This window comes from Salvelinus namaycush, chromosome 39 (assembly GCF_016432855.1).
Source record: "Salvelinus namaycush isolate Seneca chromosome 39, SaNama_1.0, whole genome shotgun sequence".
Lineage (NCBI taxonomy): Eukaryota > Metazoa > Chordata > Actinopteri > Salmoniformes > Salmonidae > Salvelinus > Salvelinus namaycush.
Window position 1 is genome coordinate 12,128,780 of NC_052345.1, and position 23,359 is coordinate 12,152,138.

At 42.7% G+C, this 23,359-nt stretch overlaps 1 protein-coding gene across 5 annotated transcripts in view; it reads right to left on the reverse strand.

Moving 5' to 3' along the window:
• The window catches only part of LOC120032938 (myosin-10), a 96,058-nt gene extending 81,150 nt beyond the window's left edge, over nucleotides 1-14,908 (reverse strand). For all 5 annotated transcript variants that reach the window (XM_038979212.1, XM_038979208.1, XM_038979209.1 and 2 more), the window contains exons 1-2: nucleotides 14,564-14,908; nucleotides 5,294-5,450 (exon numbers count right to left, since the gene is read on the reverse strand). In XM_038979212.1, coding sequence (XP_038835140.1) covers nucleotides 5,294-5,450; nucleotides 14,564-14,908 — 502 coding nt within the window. The remainder of the gene's footprint in view (nucleotides 1-5,293; nucleotides 5,451-14,563) is intronic.
• Nucleotides 14,909-23,359: the final 8,451 nt, after the last annotated feature.

Genomic DNA, 23,359 nt, shown 5'->3' on the forward strand with positions numbered 1-23,359 from the left:
GGGGGGAGGCCTAGTTACACAACCAGGGCTTTGTAACGTTACACCTCATTTAACCCTCCATCTGGCCATTGGCTGGCATCTCAGAGATGCTGGGATAATGACTGGCCCCTGGAAAGGTTTAGACATCTTTTAGCCAATAACTTGATTTGACTGTCTGGAAGTTGACTTCCTTGGATGAAGATGTGAGGCCTACAAACTGTGAAGATAACAAACTGCCCAGGGACGACAGATGAAAATGATCCGGCTGGCTAAATCTGGCACAGTTGCAGAAATGTTGACCAATGTGCATTGTCTGTTCCAATGTGCATTGCCAATGTGCAAATGCCTGTTCCTCGCGGCTAAATTTGAACTTCACTGTCCAAAGGGACATGTGATACTATCATCACTATCACAACATTTAGGGATGAAATCATGGCACTGAGATAATGCCATGATATGCAGTGATCCAGCGACATTTTCATACAATCAGTACAGGGTACCAGCGCATAATCACTGAACTGAATCAGGTTATAGACCTGCTCAGGGGCAGAGCAGCAGCTGGTATCTGCTAATCTCCAACCTACAAACCTCCTTTTGAGCAAAACCGCTGGTTGGCTGGTTAGCCATGATGACTATACTTGCGATGACTACTAGAGGTCGACCGATTAATCGGAATGGCCGATTAATTTCATAACAATCGGAAATCGGTATTTTTGGACACCGATTTTTTTTCTTCTCACCTTTATTTAACTAGGCAAGTCAGTTAGGAACACATTCTTATTTTCAATGGCGGCCTAGGAACGGTGGGTTAACTGCCTTGTTCAGGGGCAGAACGACAGATTTTTACCTTGTCAGCTTGGGGATTCGTTTTTGCAACCTTCCGGTTACTAGTCTCACGCTCTAACCACCTGTCTTACATTGCACTCCACGAGGAGCCTGCATGGCAGGCTGACTACCTATTACGCAAGGGCAGCAAGAAGCCAAGGTAAGTTGCTAGCTAGCATTAAACTTATCTTGTAAAAAACAAGCAATCTTAACATAATCACTAGTTAACTACACATGGTTGATATTACTAGTTTATCTAGCATGTCCTGCGTTGCATATAATCGATGCGGTGCCTGTTAATTTCTCATCGAATCACAGCCTACTTCGCCAAACGGGTGATGATTTAGCACTGTCGTTGCACCAAACCTAACCATAAACATCAATGCCTTTCTTTAAAATCAATACACAAGTATATATTTTTAAACCTGCATATTTAGTTAATATTGCCTGCTAACATTAATTTCTTATAATTAGGGAAATTGTGTCACTTCTCTTGTGTTCCGTGCAAGCAGTCAGGGTATGTGCAGCAGTTTGGGCCGCCTGGCTCGTTGCGAACTGTGTGAAGTCCATTTATTCCTAACAAAGACCGTAATTAATTTGCCAGAATTGTACATAATTATGACATAACATTGAAGGTTGTACAATGTAACAGCAATATTTAGACTTAGGGATGCCACCCGTTAGATAAAATACGGAACGGTTCCGTATTTCACAGTAAGTAATTATAGTATTATAGTAAGAAATTATAGTTTCCGGATTCGACCATATCAATGACCAAAGGCTCGTATTTCTGTGTGTTATTATGTTATAATTAAGTCTATGATTTGATATTTGATAGAGCAGTCTGACTGAGCGATGGTAGGCAGCAGCATGCTCGTAAGCATTCATTCAAACAGCACTTTCATGTGTTTGCCAGCAGCTCTTCGCAATGCTTCAAGCATTGAGCTGTTCATGACTTCAAGCCTATCAACTCCCGAGATTAGGCTGTGTAACCGATGTGAAATGGTTAGCTAGTTAGCGGGGTGCGCGCTAATAGCGCTTCAATCGGTGACCTCACTCACTCTGAGACTTGGAGTAGTTGTTCCCCTTGCTCTGCAAGGGCCGCGGCATTTGTGGAGCGATGGGTAACGATGCTTCGAGGGTGGCTGTTGTCGATGTGTTCCTGGTTCGAGCCCAGGTAGGGGCGAGGATAGGGACGGAAGCTATACTGTTACACTGGCAATACTAAAGTGCCTATAAGAACATCCAATAGTCAAAGGTATATGAAATACAAATGGTATGGAGAGAAATAGTCCTATAATTCCTATAATAACTACAACCTAAAACTTCTTACCTGGGAATATTGAAAACTCATGTTAAAAGGAACCACCAGCTTTCATATGTTCTCATGTTCTGAGCAAGGAACTTAAACGTTAGCTTTTTTACATGGCACATGTTGCACTTTTACTTTCTTATCCAACACTTTGTTTTTGCATTATTTAAACCAAATTGAACATGTTTCATTATTTATTTGAGGCTAAATTGATTTTATTGATGTATTATATTAAGGTAAAAGAAAAGTGTTCATTCAGTATTGTTGTAATTGTCATTATTACAAACAAATTCAAATTAAAAAATTGGCCGATTAATTGGTATCGGCTTTTTTTGGTCCTCCAATAATCGGTATCGGTATCGGCGTTGAAAAAATCATAATCGGTCGACCTCTAATGACTACCACTGTGACAAGCCTGCATAAAAGTGCATAGGAACTTCAGGTCCTGAGAGGTATCCTTTCATTTCTAAATTGGTTATTGGTAGAAACCGATGCCTCATTTAAATGGATGAAATGATGGATCAAAGAAGTGATTTGGATTTGAAATGGCACTTACTCCGAGTCCAAGTCTCCAGTCCCTGCCACCCACCCCTACAACCATGCAGATGCTCAGGGTGTCAGGAAGCTGGAGGGTGTGAAGGGGGTAATGGGAAAAACTCACTGGGTCATGGGACAAGTAGGGCTCATAACAAAAGTATGATTGGGGAAGCACTATGTATTTGCATGCACATGCAGTGTCCGATAGTGGAATTAACACTACATTACCAGTACATCCAACCAGTGTCTTTGAAGATATTCTTCACAGAGGACACTACTTGAGGTGTCAATGCACACATTCACCACACTGAGAGAGAACTTCCTCCTTGTCTAAACTGACACCAGGCAGGGCCTGGATGACGGGACTGCCCAACTCGTCACAACCGACCCCCACTGGACGGACAAGCCCTCGCCACAGAGACAAAAGGTCCCATTGTGCTGCCAAATGCAGGTCACCTTCTCTGTTCTCACTGGTCTGGTCCCAGTCACCGCTCCCAGCCTGGCGTGCCTCCCAGCTATATCAGGCAGAGGGAAAGAGAGACATCTCTCAGACATCTCTCTATGATGTCTGTTGTTGTGACAGTCATGGGATGGTGCTCCATGATGTGCATCCACACAAATAGCACAGCCCTATAGAAATCCAGAGTTTGTCCCATGATAGTATCGCTGGGGAGCTGCCCCTCGCCCCAAGATCCGGAAAAAGAGTTAAGAGGCCAAGAGGAGCTGTGCAAACACAAACACACGCTGGTGTAAAAACTCTGGATTAATTTAGAGTGGGAGAGAAAGGGGGACTGGGAAGGATTGTTTGCTGCCTGGAATGATGTTGGTTTAGTCAGGTGTCTGGGACAGGACAGATAACGGGTATCTGGGACAGGACAGATAACGGGTGTCTGGGACAGGACAGATAATGTGGCTATTTCCACTTGGGAGTATAAGATACAAAAGACATGAAATAAACCAACTGTCAACAGACAAAAATGTGATTAATAAATTCCAAGAAAAAACAGAGCTGTTCAGAGAAAGCCAAGAACCTTGGCAATTAAAGGGTAAAGCAATGGGAAAAGATGGAGCATGTGGTTTGAAAGAAGCGATAGGTTACTGGCACTAGAATGATGGAGAGAGATAGAGAAATGGGTGCTTTCTTTAAGCAGCTCCTTGTAAATCAATTCTGCACTTCACTATTTTTCCACTGATGTGAGGAATAGAAGGTTATGCAGGCTTCTCCTGCTGGGCAGAACCTATAGGCTAGTAGATGCTGCAGGAGATAAGTTCTCCCTCATCACGAACCCCTGGAAGATTTACGGTCGAGTAAAAACCAACCCAAATGGGATGAAGTCTATTACAAGCTGGATTTAACATCACATATAGGATTGTGAATCTACTTGAGTCACATAGATTCACCCTTCTTGTGTTATGGAATCAGATGCCATTCTAATAAAGCTTTGGGTGTATGTTTTTCTTCACCCAACACCTGCGGTGCGTCAACATACTTTGACCATGCCAGAGACAAAGTCAAAGCCTCTGGCAATCTGAAGAGGTCTGAAGTGGATTCTCTCTGCAGTGACTAAAGGCTTTGGGTTCTCAAGCTGAGATTTAGACCCATTGGTGCTTATAGCCCATAGTGGTGCTGAGAAGTGCATAGTTCTGAGGTATCAGCACTTCATGGGAAAAACCCAGTCATCCTTCACTTCCCCTTTCCACTGTGCTCCCCACGTTCCGCTGGCAAAATGAATTTCTCTCTGGAGGTGGAAATATGAACAGAGAAATAAGACCAGCTCCTTTGGACTGTTTCCACAGAGCCCTTTTTCCTCAATGCGTGCCATTTGATACCATAATGCTGGAGATGCTTGCATGAATTTAGGGCAACTACTACATAATACAGAGTTGGACAGTGCACTACATCAAAATAATTGGGGGCGACATTAGTATGCAACAAACCATTGTTCAGCTGATGGTTTCAATTAAGCCTCCTAGTGAAATGAATGGCCCTAAAGTTGTTGAAAGTGAGTAGTAATCCCGTAAATCACAGGGAGACTGTTAAACAACTTTTATGAGCGTTGGCGATGGCGACACGTGGCTTGTTTTGGTTCGGTAACTTGAGAGCGAAAGCCTTGAGTATTGTAACAGTAGAGCTAACGGAAATGCCCTGCCAAATGCAACAAGAGGAAAGGTAACATTTCGACAATCTACAGAAGCCCCCCCCCCCCCCCCAAAACAATACGACAAAACTAAAATGATGACATAAAGGCCCAATACCTGTTCATCCCCTAGCAACAGTTTAACTTGAAACACAACAACAACATCTAGCCCTATGGGAACTGACATTGTACAATTAACATGACAAATGATCCAATCAGGCTCCACTTAACATCACAGACCTGGGAGATAAGTGCACCTGCCACAGTAGAGACAAGCCTGTCCTAATATCAGTATGTACCGTTCCTACCGGTTGACTGCCTCTCAACAACAGCCTTAATCCCAAAACAACCGGTTAAGTTGGCTTTGACTTTCTGGTTCCAGTAGACTGATTCAGATCATTCATACAATTTCCCTGTGTAGCAAACATATGTGCATATTTTGTCCATTGACATTGATGGTTGCGGTAAAGGGATGGATAAACCTTAACCAATTGAGACTTACCTTGGAGCATGCATCTGTAGGCGGACTCTGAGATGGCGTAGATGTGAGGGGGCATCTCGTGTCTCTTCTTCCCCCTGTACATCTCTATGATGTTCTCGGAGTAGATGGGCAGGTACTTGTAGGGGTTGATCACCACACAGAAGAGGCCAGAGTACGTCTGCAGGAGTAAGAAGATAATGTCATTCGGTGTGAAAAACGGGAATCTGAAGACACCATGATTTGATATCAATTTTTATTTTATTTACATTTAATAGTTCAGGTTTGCCAGGTAAAGAGAAACCATCTGAAACAATTGTGGACCAGTCAGCCGTCATGTAATGAGAAAGAGCTAACAAATCCCTTCAGTGCCTCACAGGGAATCACTACTATCACTATTCACTAATGATGTTGAAGCAATCAGAAAGCAATTTCCCCTCTCCCTTGTGGGGTTGAAAAGGAGTGTGAACTGCTTAGTGGACAGTGACTAAGCACAAACAGAGTAATAGCCTGACCTTGGCTTGTATGGTGGTGGAAGGACAGTGAAGATGTGAAAGGATACATACAGGTGGCGTAGAGGGAATGAGAGAACGGAGATCGTTGCTGGTCCGTATCAAAGTAGCCTAATGATAAGGTTGACCTTCAGTTTGCTGCTACAGGCACTGAGATTAAAGCATTACCATCATAATGATTACGCATCATAAAAAGACCGGTTGCCTCTGGTTCAGAGCCGGGATTTATTTTTCCTTTTCTCTCACTCTCCCCCTGACCTCCAAAAACTGATCATACAGAAACAGTCTATGTGATATAGATGCTGCTAGGTGGATGGCTGCCAAAGTGCTGCACCATTTGAGATTCCTCCCACACAGCTTTCTCCTCATCCTCCTCCAACTCATTGCATCCGGCTGAGAGGACGGCTCTTTATTCAGTGCAGTCCAATGCACTCAAGCCAGGGAATGAGTTACGCTGTGTGTGATGCATTGTAATAAACCGAAACAGAGAGCAACAAATCTGATCTCTTTAACACTAATGCAGATCTCTAAATGGGGGTCGTTGCAGTTGCGTACAAAACTGCCATATCATCCCTGCAGTGTCAGACCGGGGGGGAGGGCAGGCCAGGAAAGGGTTAATCCCTGTCTACAGTCTGCCGGCCGGGATATTCCATTAAACCAGTAAGAGAGGGGGGACGGGTGATTATGCAGAAGGGTCCTTTTCCCATTCTGCCTTTCTCTCTGTGTCCATGCACCCTTTATCTCCATTTCTCAGACCCTCTCTTGGTCAGTCCAAGCTTGGCTGAGCGGCAGAGACACATTCCTGTAATTATGTTGTCTGTGTGTTGGGGCAGGGGAGGCAGAAGACAGGGGGCTGCAGAGGGGCCCAAGGTCGGCTAACCAAGTTGCTGAGCTGGAACAATGGCGGTGTGGCCACGGCATGCTGGTGGGGGGTGGGGGTAGCGGCAGGGTACTAGTCTAAAGACTCTTGCGGAGCAAAGCTCACCGCCACGGTTGTCACCTGGCTGGAGCGGGAAGAGCGATTGTGAGTCACACACACTCCTTCTCCTCTGGGAGACAAAACAAACATGTCCGCTCAGCTAGCTGCTGAGCTAGCTAGCTGCTACGCCTCTTATCTCAGTCTTTGGACCACAGAGGACTTTTAGTGTACTCTATTTGGCTGCAGCATGACTGGGGTTTGTGGCATTGTGTTATGTGGTATAAAAATAATGGCAATATATTGAAGGTTGTGCTGAATGGAAATGAGACAATCACCATCACCATGCAGAATGTGATGAACGGTCACTTTGAGAGGACAAGGGTCAGTGATTTTGGGGGATATCATGGTGTGCATTAGGGGAGGGGTGAGTGGGTCACCAGATGGCCAGTCTTTCATACTCATACTCAGACAGATCCCTCGGAAGGGCAGAGATATGCTCTAGCCTGGTCATGGGCCAGCCACAGCAACAACAAGCTCGGGAGGAAGCAGAGATTTGTTGTTCAAACCAAAATCAAATCAAAGTTTATTGGTCACGTACACAGTTTAACAGGTGTTATAGCGGTGCGGCGATACGCTTATGTTAATAGCTCCTAACAATGCAGTAAAATGTCAAAATCTAAATGTCAAGAAAAGTACGCCACAAAAGGAAGAAATCGAGATTGCGGCGGGACGAATGTTCATGAGTCACAGTAGGGGACTAGGTCGCTTTTTGGGGAGAAAAATGATAGATGCAGGGGTCACTAGCAGGGGGTATGTGGCTACACAGGGGTAACCAACATTCTAGTTGGTCATCTTGGTGCACTGGTCGATGAGTATGTATGGAGTTATGGAAGAGATTCCTGCGGAATCCACAGATCCGCACATATTTGCAAGCCTCACCTTTAGCTGGCAGCAGAGTAGGGCCAGCGGACACACCACACCACCTGTCGCCCCTTCCCCCCCACAGTGGGCGCAGCGCCAGGCAGACGGATCAGCGCTCCGGCCGGCTCAGCCCAGACCCAGAGGCAGCAGTGGGGTTGGGGATAGGACTCAGCTTCCCAGCCTGGATGGCAGCCCCTGGGGAGTACTTGGGGGATTAGTGGGGCTCTGGGTCTGCAGGCGGGGGTGAGACGTGTAGGAGGTATATGAAGGGAAGGAGGCCTTGGCGAACGGCCTGTCCCTCTCTCTCAATACAGTAGAGACCGGGGTGAGACGCCGGCCAAGAAAATATATATCTCACACAGCACTGTGCCTTAGGTGGAGGGAGGCGTGAGCCAAGAACCTGTCTCTCAGTACAACAAAGTAGTGTACCCAGATAGCCAGGCTGTGGTTAACAACGGAGAACTCCGACACAGTTGACTAGGTTCCCAGTTCTCCGGAAATGTCCAAGTGGTCCCCCTTGCCAAGCCCAAGCTGAGCGTAGCTGAGCAACGGCAAGAGTTGAGGGCCTCTCCATGGAGAGAGTGGATGTTTTCATTCTCATTCTCAACATTGTTCCGTCCGCGAAGCTTAGCGCAGTGCCACTCCGTTTTGATTGTCATAGCATATTGAAAAGAGGCGATGATTATGGAGAACAGGATTTTCAAAGGGTTTAGAGAGAGAATGGTCTAATATCGTTCACTATGAGCACTGCTTCATTTCCAGTGCTCCAATAGCATTGGGGTCTGAGCGTGGGAGGAGACCAACGGCACACTAGTGCAGAGCAAGCAGTTTTGCTCCATCTACACAGTGTGTGTGTGCATACTGATCTCTGCCTCATACTCATCCCGGCGGGCCTGTGACCAGGCTGCGAGTCTGAGGCATCAGGCAGGAAAGGAGTGGTTTGGGTCCCGTCTGTCTGCTTATGGGGACTTAAAGAAAATATTCTCTTGATATATTTTATGGGGAAAACATAACTGACGCATGGGTTTCTATTGAGAACAGAGAGACCCATACTCCAGTGAAAGCCAGGCTTAGGGGAGACTGAAGAGGGGATGTCTGCAGATGAAGGTAACCAAACATCAACTCAAAGCTCCAGGCCTTGGGCCGTCTTCCCAGTATACAGGATACAGCAGATACTGTTACTTAAAAGGTTACAGAAACACATGCATTTAATAACTCATCACACATTCAACCCAAAAGCTAGCCCTTTCCTGGGGCCATTGAGGTTGGCCACAGACCACAAAGGGAAACGAGAACGCTATGCAGCTGACCAAAAAAATAGTGCTGAGCAATAAGTGCTTTTTGAGGTCGGTTCGGTTTCGGTTCGATTACAAAAAACATATCACTGTTTTGATTTCGGTTTCGATTACTTTATTTTTTTTTACATTAAATGCACTATGCATTATGTGGGTTAAATGCTGCAACATAGAATAAAACAATTAATAAAAGTCCCATGATGGCAGTGACTGCCCATTACTGCTTATCAACCTTCATTCACAAATATTTCACTTGTGTTAATTAAATGGGTTTTATTTGATGACAATTATTTAATTCCAAGTCATCATCTCATCTCTATAGAGCTGCTATCTATATTGTCTGACAAGCCCACTATTTTAGTAGTTCTTCAAAGTAAATAAGGCATACTTTTATGACTGCTGAATAGCAGCTATCAATCACTTAGATCATGCATTTTCAGGTAGAGAGACCTCGAGAAGCAACAGCTGCTCTCTATATCCTTCCTCTCACAATCGCAAATTATTTGATCTCTTCTGCAGCAGGCGTAAAAGAAGCACAGACCGGACAAGTACAGTTAAAGTCAAAAGTTTACATACACTTAGGTTGGAGTCATTAAAACACGTTTTTCAAACACTCCACACATTTCTTGTTAACAAACTATAGTTTTGGCAAGTCGGTTAGGACATCTACTTTGTGCATGACACAAGCAATTTTTCCAACAATTGTTTACAGATATATTATTCCACTTATAATTCACTGTATCACAATTCCAGTGGGTCAGAAGTTTACATACACTAAGTTGAGTCAATTGGAGGTGTACCTGTAGATGTATTTCAAGGCCTACCTTCAAACTCAGTGCCTCTGCTTGACATCATAGGAAATTAGTACTCAAGTATAAACACCATGGGACCACGTAGCCGTCATTCCGCTCAGGAAGGAGACGCATTCTGTCTCCTAGAGATGAACGTACACAACAACGACAGACCGGAGCCTTGTGGGTCACACGCTGTTGTGCAGCACGCGCCAGGTAATGTAGTTACATTCACAACTAAATGTTTGCCAGCTAGATATCTTATAACTATTAAGTTAACTGTCTAAAAGTTGCTAAATGCTCTGCAGTTGTGCATTTGGTTTGCTAATTTAGTGGTTAGCTTCTTCGTTTGGTAACAGCAGAGAATCCCCTCCTGGATCAAGAGCAGGATACTCCTCATACTAGAAAAGTTGACCTATTCTATTGGTCAGCTTGTCGAGAAAGAAATAGCCCAAACAGAGTCTTATAACAGTTGTGGGATGAAAGATCCCAAATTCATACAACCAGCAGGAGGCCTAGCAATGAGTCTGATGCAACAGATCAGAACATTTAGCTTAAAATGTTGATAAACAATTATTTCTTCACATTATAACCACAGCAATGTGCACAAGGCAGTAGGCTACGTGTGAAAATTTCTTTCATAATGCAATTAGCGGGAAAATACCGTTGTCAAAGTGACAGATGAAAAAATCCGTTACAAATTTAGAAATAGGGGAATTCTAATATGCAACAACTAGCATGGGTTGCTAATATGACTAGGATTGTCCCTTTGGCTACTGGACAATGAAAGAATGTTGAAAACCAATAGAACATGAGAGAAATATGCTACTGGTTTCAATGGCATATGGAAGTCTTTATGAAACAATAGGCTACTGGTTTCAATGGCATATGGAAGTCTTTATGAAACAATAGGCTACTGGTTTCAATGGCATATGGAAGTCTTTATGAAACAATAGGCTACTGGTTTCAATGGCATATGGAAGTCTTTATGAAACAATAGGCTACTGGTTTCAATGGCATATGGAAGTCTTTATGAAACAATAGGCTACTGGTTTCAATGGCATATGGAAGTCATTATGAAACAATAGGCTACTGGTTTCAATGGCATATGGAAGTCTTTATGAAACAATAGGCTACTGGTTTCAATGGCATATGGAAGTCATTATGAAACAATAGGCTACTGATTTCAATGGCATATGGAAGTCTTTATAAAACAATAGGCTACTTACTGGTTTCAATGGCATTAAGAAGTCTTTATGAAAGTAATTGCCTCCACAGATATGGTCGGATTTGCCTAGGCAACTTTGAAGCAAGGTAAAACATTCCTCATAATATGTAGTAAAACGTTCAGGTTTCAAACAATTAAGTATATGTTTTCCAAATGCATACTGGCTTCAGCTCATTGCAAAGTGGTGTGTGACGCGCTGATGAAGCCTGCCTTCCGTTGAGAAATAAAAATAGTAGCTCTTTTTAATTGTGGCCATCAAAACTATTTTCAACACGTGATTGCATTGAGAATTCATGTGCAATGATTGGGCTTATAAAAGCACTGTCTGATAGATTTACCATTCAAAAGCTCTGTATCTGTATGCTATACGTGTGTGCTAAATAAGATACATAACAAATATACACAAGAGCCATTTTCATTTCACTAAATTATGCAAATGAACCTATAGACCAATAAGCATGACCAGTCAAATGTATTTACATCGACTAGTATTTCCATCAATGAATAGGCATTAATAATAAGCATTATTTCGCTATGGGAATTTTCTTCTTCTCCTGGCCAAGGACAGGCCGGTGCCAATTTTATTTCTCTGCTTTTAAATTTGTTTATTGGCCAAAAATGTGTAAGTCGCTCTGGATAAGAGCGTCTGCTAAATGACTTAAATGTAAATGTAAATGTAAAAAGCGGCTATTACCTGCTAACGGAAACCCTGATCAAGAGCCTTGCTGTCTAATATTTGTTTTGTGTGTGCAGCAAACTGTGAGTAGCATTTTTTTGTTACTTGTTTAACTTTATTAGCTGGGATGGCTGTCCTGCCAATAGTTTAGGATAAAATGTATAAAATGTTCGTAAATGCTCTCGTTAGCATTCTCTATGGGATTATACATGTACCTGTTAGCATTGCTAACCTGCGGATTAAAGAGGCTCAGTTGCATAGCCTAGGGGTAGCCTAGTGGTTAAGAGCATTGGGCCGGTAACCGAAAGGTTGCTGATTCGAATGCACGAGCCAGCGAGGTGGAAAAATCTGCCGTTCTTCCCTTGAGCAAGTCAGGTAACTGCCAAAAACAACTGCTCCCGGGAGTCAATTAAAACAGCTTATTTTGTCACATAAACTGAAATTAGGCAAACTATACACATTTTAGAATCCAGGAAATGGCGATTTCTACATAGTGCATCTTAAAATGTGCAATACACATTTCAGTTGAATGCATTCAGTTGTGCAACTGACTAAGTATCCCCCCTTTCCCTTTTTGAAAATGGCGCCCTTAGTGTTCAGTGCCGGTAATACCGAATATCCCGGGATGGCACAAGGCCGGTATGACAATCTGGATACCGCCCAAACCTAATACAGATCCAGCGAACTTGACAGCAGGGCTGTCTCTGACTAAAAAAAATCTTGGTCGGTCGACAGAGTCATCTGTAGAACGTGTATTTTTCTATATATAGACACACCGTACGTCTTTGAATAAAATCAACTATATGCACTGAGCTTGTCTGATGCTTTAAGCACACTGTTTGATGAAACAATTAAAACACAAATAGCTCAAGAGGGAACCCGATGGCCACGCTGTGTTAAAAAGAAATGGTGCCTGTTCGCGAGTGCCTGAGCGAACAGGCACCACAGCACAGCAAGTGTTTATCGCGCTGTCACTGTCCGTGCTGTAGCTGCAAAATAATTACAGCCATTTAGTTTCTTACTTGTTTCTCTGGCTGAAAGGTTCTGTTACCAAAATACCTAATTTGTATAAAAAAACATTCCCTGTTCCTTCAACCCTTGCTCTCTTTACGTGAAACATGTATACCATGCATGCACGTGACCAATAGGTCCTGACCTATATCCTATCATAATCACCTCAATACATTTGTTATAACAAACTCAGAACATCGTAACACATGTGACAGCAAAATGGATGCGGAGGACATGAAAAAGAAAATCGAAACGGGGAAATTGCTCAGGAGGGAAAGGGGAAGTCAGATGTGTGGAAGACATTTGACTTTGTTGTGGAAACTATTGGAGATGAAGAAAAAGGAGGGGATATAGGAACAAGCGCTGTGTGAGTATTGTGTACCAAACAGGTGCTTTTAGATCACAATATTATCCTTTTTTCTGACCATTTGTGTCACGACTTCCACCGAAGTCGGTTCCTCTCCTTGTTCGGGCGGCGTTCGGCGTCACTGGTCTTCTAGCCATTGTCGATCCACTTTTCATTTTCCATTTGTTTTGTCTTGTTTTCCTACACACCTGGTTTTCATTTCCCTCATTAATTGTTGTGTATTTAACCCTCTGTTCCCCCCCATGTCTTTGTGTGGAATTGTTTGTTGTAAGTGCTTGTGCACATGTTTACTGGTGCAGGGAGACAAAGAGCCCTGTGAAGGCGGTACAGTTAGTCTGTATGAATGACTCAGCACGAGCCTCCCTCCCTGGCTGGCTGATTACTGCAGATCAGGCCCATTGGCAGGGAGCCATTACATTAGCACTACTAGCCACATGGATGGATGGAGCACCGACAGGGCCTCACTAAAGCCTGGTGCTCACCTAGCAATCCAGCCCCTGCCGGGGAGTGTGTTGGATGGGGCATAGGGTTTGGGTCGAGAGGCCTTCTTGTCATTCCTAGCAGGTCAGTTACTATGACAAAGTGGCCCGCTCCGTTACTATTAGGGATCAACAACAATTTTTTATTGACCAGATGGTCGGAGGGCTGGTACATAATTACAAATAATTTGTAGCACCTATAAAATATTTCACTAAAACATAATAATTTCAAACCTAGCTTACATTTCTATAGGATCCCATGTTTCTCTCTATTATGTGTGGGAATACTTGAACAGATTTCCAAAATTAAAATCACTTGGAGTTGATTTCCTGGTGTTTTAACAGTATTTAACAGTATGTCCAACAATAAAAAATAAAAATAAAAAAATAACAAAAAAAAAGTTTTAATCGGGCCGTGGGCCGCCAGTTGGTGAACCCTGCTCTAGAGCATTGGAGCGTGTTAATGTTTGATAATTGAGAGGGGTCAGGGTTAGAGAGCTGAAAATGCAACACATGGGAACTAATTACATATTCCCACATCAGCCAACAAGCCATTAACTAGGACCACTCCATAAGCCATAGAAACCATTTTAAAAAAGCATTAAATCCCTCATAGATTCCCTCATAAAACCTCTGCTTCATTAACATTCCAAAATGACCTCATCCTCTGAGCTGTCCTTCTGCCTCTTATTGCAGCCACCTGGGGAGAGAACCACAGGAATAGCTGGTGCCGTGGAACTGTAGAGGCAATCACAGTTGTCCTCCCTTCTCTCTGGGTCTCAGGCGGCTAACTGACATTCCATCTATTCCAGGAATGCATGTCATGTCACTAAGTGGGCCGTAATCACAGGGGAAACCCTGGTTATCTGGGACATTGCTAATGCCATTGCCAACTTATTAGAACCCTGGTTTTGGGGGTCTTAGTGGGTTTGGTATTGGACAATGCTGATTGATGTGATGGGTAGTTGGGTACAATATACCAAAAAGGGAGAGGAAAGGGCTACTGGTCCACTTCAATAAGATACCAATGTAAGGTAAAGAAGCCTACACCTGGTTTTCTCAAGTCAGAAAAAGCAGGATTTCTATCCTACTTACGTAGATGAGGCCAGAGTAGTAGCGGTCCTTGAGGTTGTGCAGCACTGAGGCCTCGTTCAAACACGTGAGCTCGGCCATGTCCTCCACCTTACTGAACTTGGGAGGGTTCATCTTCTGGATATCGTCCTTGTTCACCATGGCCTTCTTGCTGTTCTCAGCCAGCTCCACCACCACCTCGTCGCCGCGCTCCTCGCGGATGCTGGCCGCCTCGAAGCCGTGGCGCTCCGAGGGGATCCATACGAGCTTCTTGGCCGTCCAGTCAGCCTGCGTGGCCGGATTGCAGACCACGGCGCGGTCCACGAACAGGTACCGCTCCGGGTCCTCCTGCCCGCTCCGCTGTGCCATCTCTGGGGTACAACCAGAACACACTAGGACACCTGGACGGGAGACACAAACAGTAAACACATTGGTTGAGTTATACCCATTATTTAAAAACTCAAGTCGACCCCTAGCCCCTACCGAACATCTCCTGTAGATCTAATGTTGAATGTGATGCTCAGGGGTAGTTTAGGATACAGAGTACCGGTAAATCTGGATCTTAAATACCAGAACAACAAACAGCTGAGCTCTGAGGTTAGTCTCCTTGTAAATCAGACACTCTCCAACAGTAACACACTCCCTGTCCAAGTACAGCACCCTTAGTGTGTCCCTCTCACCAACTCCCTCAAAAAAGAGACTTTCCTCAGACAGCACACATGACAATTATCACCCTGATGTCTGAGCCAAGCTATGTGTGGGTAGACGAGAGGCTCTCCCTCTACAGAGATAGATTCACGGTCTGTCTGTCATACACTGCATATGTATGACTTCTTCAGTTCAGCTAGGCTAGGGATTGGAAGGGAGAGCCAAGGGGGAAAGCTGACCCTAGATCCGTGTTTGGAGAACACTTCAGCCTCCTTCGCACCATGACTGCAAAAAAACAACATAATATATCCTCGCCTGAATCATCCAGGGAGGAGTGGAGGAATTTCAGTCTTCCATGTAGCCCAGCCCTGCTGAAATGCTTCACAGACCACCACCGCCAGCTTCTGTATCAGTATCTAGTGTTTACAGAGCCTGTTTAAGCTGACTAGACCATACTAAATAGGAAGAAGCAACCAAGCACACTTCCTGATCCAGGTAGTAGACACGTGTGCCATGTCATTTCTTACTGTGATAAGAATGATCGGGATATGATATGATATGGCTCGAGTAAATTGGGCTATACTTGAGAATATTGACAGATAATCAAGAGATGTGTTGACGCCGGTCACATAACTGGGCAAGCCAGCTTCAGCTGATGATGGCTAGCAGGGTGTTTACAAGGTGTTGTTTCAACCCGAAACTGGTCCAGATCACTGGATAGAGGGATCACGGTGCTGCCAAACGTACTGTCGTGCCACTGCATCCCCTCTCTACGTCTCATAAAACCGCTATGATATCATGCTGACCGCATGCCAAAGCAAGTCATTCAGCCAAGGCATTGCCAGCCCTTGTTGAAAATACCAAGCCCTTCGCTGATAAACTTGCCGAGTAAATGTGGTTAGAATAATATGCATTGCCCACATCAAACTGATTCTTGCTGTAATGTTTAGCTATGTAACGTCAGCTAACATTGTCGGGCAAGCTCTGTATTTAGCTGCATTGATGAGCATAGTTTGTACAATATTGAATTTCTAAATAAAAGTGAAACTTCTATTATCATAACCGAGCAGTACATGAATGTGTTAAAATACCATATGTTTAGCATGAGCTAAAGCAATGAACATCAAAAGGACTCAGGAGTTCTGATGCAGTGTATGCTACTCACGCTGCATGCACCATCACTGAAATGAAATACATTTTTGAATTGTTCCTATAATGAGCATATAAATTAGTTTGTTATTATGAAAACGATAGCTTAATTCAATTGATTATTTTTTTATCTAGAAAATGCCATTGAAACAATTGAGCATGTTAGCTAGCTAGCTAGTTAAATGTCAACTAGCCAGCAAGGTTGAGGTCCTCCATCGTTGAAAAGTCATGGCAAAATAATCCGTTAGCCAGCTAGCCACCCCGGCATCCCTCTGAAAACGACTCTAATAAACTCACCTTGTGCAGATGATAATGAAAGTCAGACACTTTTATGAATATACTGATAGTAAGCAGAACAATGTAATATTCCTCAGTATTCTTTGAAATGTCTGCAAATATTCCCTTTTTTCGGCCGCTTCTCATCAGTGGTACCATCCACCATCCAACTTCTTCTCAACCAAACTCGCCATGCAGCACTTTTCTATTCCCGCCTCTAGGACCAGCCGTGTGGCACACCCACTATCCAAAGATCAAATATGATTGGATTCCACCGCCTGAAGTCTACAGGCGATTGGTTGAAATTCCTCCCACTTGAAAACCTTGATAGAAATGATTATCCGCCCGAGCCATGACGTTTTACCTGCAGACCGGTGGATGCTGCCCTGAGAAACTTGCAATGAATAAATTGGATAAAGTTGGATAATATCAAACGAAAAAGGCACATTCTTTGACATGTCCATCACATCCTTTGAATATGAATTCTCCATCCCATCAATTTTGTTTGCACCTTTCCGCTCAAGTTATTGTGGTGAAGTGGTAAAGCATCTCCCACAACAAAATGCCTTTCAATTGATTATTACACAGAAATTACGATATTTTTCCGTGAACAACAAGGTACATGTATTTGTGGGATTTGTAGCCTATCAACTAATGTGATATGGACCCACAACTATGTCCCCATTTATTGTGTATACTTTATAACCCACTATATTAGACTAGTCTGGTCTGGATTAGCTAATAATGTAGCTAATACATTTGTATAAAACGATGACAAAGCAACATCCCATCATCACAAATCAGAAGTATTTTGTCCACTCCTTGACTACTATACTGAACAAAAATATGAACGCAACATACAACACATGTTACAATTGTACGGTTACAGTTCATATTAGGAAATCAGCAGGGTTGGGGAGTAACTGTTTACATGTAAAGGATTTTAAAAAACGGTAACAGTAATCCGTTACATTACCAGCAACAATATTGTAATCAGATTACAGATAGTTTTTTAAAAACTAGATGATTACTTCGAGGATTACTTTTAAACTCAGAAAGGATGTTTGCGAATGTTTTGTTGTTGACACTTCTGTTTTCTCAATGACATTCAAATCAGCTTTAAAAAAATGCGCAAGTTTAAATTTGTTCCACCTGAGCGAGTCTGACCACATTTCAGAGACCACTATGATGACACACCAAATGTGTTTGATGGATCGCGGGAAAAGTGCAGGAATAGGATTTTTTAGGCTACAGTCCAAGCTATGTCTTCCAATTGTGCGATCCAAAGATGATCATATTTGTGGTTGTTGTGGATGGCTGTTCACAAATCTTTTTGAAACCAGTGGACAACCAGTGAAAAATGCGCTCTTGCAACAGCTGCATAGCGCTGGAACCAAGCCTATGGAGTAAAAGTGGGGCTTTTATTGCTCAATCTAATTCATGCTGGAAAAAATTATAATCCATCGTCCTAATGGACACATGCTCAAATTTGCACAATTTTGATAGATTTAAATGGCCAATCTGTAGTTGCTACATTAATTTTGGGATTTATAAATTATATATACATATATGTACATATATACAGTACCAGTCAAAGGTTTGGACACACCTGCTCATTCAAAGGTTTTCATTTTTGGGGGGGATTTTCAACATTTTAGAACAATAGTGAAGACATCAAAAATATGAAATAACACATGGAATCATGTAGTAACCAGAAACGTGTTAAACAAATAAAAAAATATTTGAGATTTGAGATTCTTCAAAATTGCCACCCTTTGCCTTGATGAAAGCTTTACACACTCTTGGCATTCTCTCAACCAGCTTCGTGAGGTAGTCACCTGGAATGCATTTCAATTAACAGGTGAACCTTGTTAATGTGTTTGAGCTAATCAGTTGTCTTGTGACAAGGTAGGGGTGGTATACAGAAGATAGCCCTATTTGGTAAAAGAACAAGTCCATATTATGGCAAGAACAGCTCAAATAAGCAAAGAGAAACGACAGTCCATCATTACTTTAAGACATAAAGGTCAGTCAATCCGGAACATTTCAAGAACTTTGAAAGTTTCTTCAAGTGCAGTCGCAAAAACAATGAAGCACTATGATGAAACTGGCTTTCATGAGGACCGCCACAGGAAAGGAAGACCCAGAGTTACCTCTGCTGATGAGGATAAATTCATTAGAGTTATCAGGCCAAATTTTATCCCAGTTAAATGCTTCACAGAGTTTAAGTAGCAGACACATCGCAACATCAGCTGTTCAGAGGAGACTGCGTGAATCAAGCCTTCATGGTCGAATTGCTGCAAATAAACGACTACTAAAGGACACCAATAAGAAGAAACACAAGCAATTGGGCCAAGAAACACAAGCAATGGACATTAGACCAGTGGAAATCTGTCCATTGGTCTGACGAGTCCAAATTAGAGATTTTTGGTTCTAACCACCATGTCTTTGTGAGGGTAGGTGAAAGGTAGATGAACGGATAAGGTGAACGGATGTAGGTGAACGGATGATCTTCGCATGTGTGGTTCCCACCATGAATTATGGAGGAGGAGGTGTGATGGTGTGGGGGTGATTTGCTGGTGACACTGTCAGTGATTTATTTAGAACTCAAGGCACACTTAACCAGCATGGCTACCACAGCATTCTGCAGCGATACGCCATCCCATGTGGTTTGCACTTAGTGGGACTATCATTTGTTTTTCAACAGGACAATTACCCAACACATCTCCAGGTTGTGTAAGGGCTATGTGACCAAGAAGGAGAGTGATGGAGTGCTGCATCAGATGACCTGCCCGCCACAATCACCCAACCTCAACCCAATTGAGATGGTTTGGGATGAGTTGGACCGCAGAGTGAAGGAAAAGCAGCCAGTGCTCAGCATATGTGGGAACTCCATCAAGACTGTTGGAAACGCATTCCTCATGAAGCTGGTTGAGAGAATGCCAAGAGTGTACAAAGCTGTCATCAAGGCAAAGGGTGGCAACTTTGAAGAATCTCAAATATAAAATATATTTGGATTTGTTTAACATTTTTTTGGTTACTACATGATTCCGTATGTGTTATTTCATTATTTCACTATTATTCTACACTGTAGAAAATACAAAAAATAAAGAAAACCCATTGAATGAGTACAGTGGCAAGTATGTATGTGAACCCTTTGGAGTTACCTGGATTTCTGTATAAATTGGTCATCAAATTTGATCTGATCTTCAGCTAAGTCACAACAATAGACAAACATAGTGTGCTTGAACTAATAACACACAAATTATTCTATTTGTCTTGTCTATATTGAATACATAATTTAAACATTCACAGTGTAGGTTGGAAAAAGTACCCCTAGGCTAATGACTTCTCCAAAAGCTAATTGGGGTCAGGAGTCAGCTAACCTGGAGTCAAATCAATGAGAAGAGATTGGAGATGTTGGTTAGAGCTGCCTGGCCATATAAAAAACACTCACAAAATTTGAGTTCGCTATTCACAAGAAGCATTGCCTGATGTGAACCATGCCTCGAACAAAAGAGATCTCAGAAGACTTGTTGACTTGCATAAAGCTGGAAAGGATTACAAAAGTATTTCTAAAAGCCTTGATGTTCATCAGTCCACGGTAAGACATATTGTCTATAAATGGAGAAAGTTTAGCACTGTAGCCACTCTCCCTAGGAGTGGCCGTCCTGCAAAGAGGACTGCAAAAGCACAGCGCAAAATGGTCAATGAGGTTAAAAGAAGAATCCTAGAGTGTCAGCTAAAGACTTACAGAAATCTCTGGAACATGCTAACATCTCTGTTGACAAGTCTACGATACGTAAAACACTAAACAAGAATTGTGTTCATGGGAGGACACCGCGGAAGAAGCCACTGCTGTCCAAAAAAAACATTGCTGCACGTCTGAAGTTTGCAGAAGTGCACCTGGATGTTCCACAGCACTACTGGCAAAATATTCTGTGGACAGATGAAACTACAGTTGAGTTGTTTGGAAGGAACACACAACATTGTGTGTGGAGAAAAAAATGCACATCACACTAACATCAAAACCTCATCCCAACTGTAAAGTATGGTGGTTTGCTGCCTCAGGGCCTGGACAGCCTGCTATCATCGACGGAAAAATGAATTCCCAAGTTTATCAAGACATTTTGCAGGAAAATGTTAGACTGTCTGTCCTCCAATTGAAGCTCAACAGAAGTTGGGTGATGCAACAGGACAACGACCCAAAACACAGAAGTAAATCAACAAAAGAATGGCTTCAACAGAAGAAAATACGCCTTCTAGAGTGGCCCAGTCAGAGTCCTGACCTCAACCCGATTGAGATGCTGTGGCATGACCTCAAGAGAGCAGTTCACACGGCCTCCAGAGTTGCACAGTGGTCTAAGGGACTGCATCGCAGTGCTAGCTGTGCCACTAGAGATTCTGGGTTCGAATCCAGTGTTTCCTCCGACACACTGGTGCGGCTGGCTTTCGGGTTGTGTCAAAAAGCAGTGCGGCTTGGTTGGGTTGTTTCGGAGGACGCTCGACTCTCGACCTTCATCTCTCCCGAGTCCGTACGGGAGTTGCAGCAATGAGACAAATCTGTAACTACCAATTGAATATCACGAAATTGGGGGAGAAAAAGGGGTAAAAAAAATAAAAAGGAGAGCAGTTCACACCAGACATGCCAAGCATATTGCTGAACTGAAACAGTTTTATAAAGAGGAATGGTCCAAAATTCCTCCTGGCCGTTGTGCAGGTCTGATCCTCAACTACAGAAAACGTTTGTTTGAGGTTATTGCTGCCAAAGGAGGGTCAACCAGTTATTAAATCCAAGGGTTCACATACTTTTTCCACCCAGCATTGTGAATGTTTACACGGTGTGTTCAATAAAGACATGAACACGTATAATTGTTTGTGTGTTATTAGTTTAAGCAGAATGTGTTTTGCTATTGTTGTGACCTAGATGAAGATCAGATCTAATTTTATGACCAATTTATGCCGAAATCCAGGAATTTCCAAAGGGTTCCCATACTTTTTCTTGCCACTGTACGTTTGTCCAAACTTTTGACTGGTACTGTATATATATATATATTGATTCTTAAAGAATATAACTTACAAATGCCTCATGAGCTTAGTTCAACTGTCACACCTAAATTATAAGCTTGTATTACTCCAACGTTTTTAAACATTGCAAATGTAAACAAACACTGTATAGCCTCATAACGTGGTTAAAACAACAATTTTTATATCATGGATGGTCAGTCCTTGCATCCATAGCTCTGTCTATTAATCTGAGAGAGGTTACATTTCTCCAGACCCATCCCTCAACTTTTTACCAAAACAGAGGCGTGGCGACCGTTTTGTTATTGTTTCATCTGTGTATTTTCCCTTTAAACAGCTGCATATTATCATTATATCAGTGTCACCCAAAAAAAGGTAAAGAATAGGCCTATAGCAAATGCAGCATATGGAATTCATTTTTCACATGTAAATAGCACTTGTCAGTAGTGCTCAAATCATGCCATTCGATGAGCGCAGCATTTATTTTTCAACTTCAATCAATGAACCCAATCAGTCCTCCATGACACCAAAATCATAAACAACAGATTAGGACTGGCTAATAAGTACTTAGTTTTGGGGTCATGCTCAGGTAAAACAATTTGGCTAATCTATACTTCCATATTTCCAAGTCCTATTCTTGAAGATCAAGGGTTATAGCATTTATTGGAATCACTGGAATTCTGATTGACTTTGGTTTATAATGTAAAGATACAATTTAATCGTATTATTATAAGTAGTAGAAAGCCATGAGTTAGAAGAAGCCTACATAACCAACCTATAAAGTAACATTTAACATCCATATATGGCCAGCTATGTAAACTTTAACATTGATTTATCCTGCAATAGATGTTGTTCAATTGGTATCATACATGTGTGTCTTATTCTAATGCCTCTTAAGGGGAAAGTAATCTAAAAGTAACTGAATGTAATCAGATTACGTTACTGAGTTTGGGTTATCCAAAAGTTACATTACTGATTACAATTTTGGACAGGTAACTAGTAACTTTAATGGATTACATTTAGAAAATAACCTACCCAACCCTGGAAATCAGTCAATTGAAATAAATAAATTAGGCCCTAATCTATGGATTTCACATGATTTAGCAATAGGTGGGCCGGGGAGGGCATAGGCCCACCCACTGGGGAGCCAGGCCCACCCACTGGGGAGCCAGGCCCAGCCAATATGAATACATTTTTCCCCACAAAAGGGCTTTACTACAGACAGAAATACTCCTCAAATGATCCCGCAGGTGAAGAAGCCAGATGTGGAGGTCCTTGGCTGGCGTGGTTACGCGTAATCTGAGGTTGTAAGGCCGGTTGGACGTACTGCCAAATTCTCTAAAACGACGTTGGAGGCAGTTTATGGTAGAGAAATTCAATTTCAATTCCCTGGCAACAGCTCTAGTGGACATTCCTGCAGTCAGCATGCCAATTGAACACTCCCTCAAAACATGAGACGTCTGTGGCAGTATGTTGTGTGACAAAACGGCATATTTTAGAGTGGTCGTTTATTGTCCTCAGCACAAGGTGCACCTGTGTGATGATCATGCTGTTTAATCAGCTTCTTCATATGCCACACCTGTCAGGTGGATGGATTATCTTGTCAAAGGAGAAATACTCACTAACAGCGATGTAAACACATTTATGCACAGAATTTGAGAGAAATAAGCTTTTTGTGCATAAGGAACATATCTGGGATATTTTATTTCATCTCATAAAACA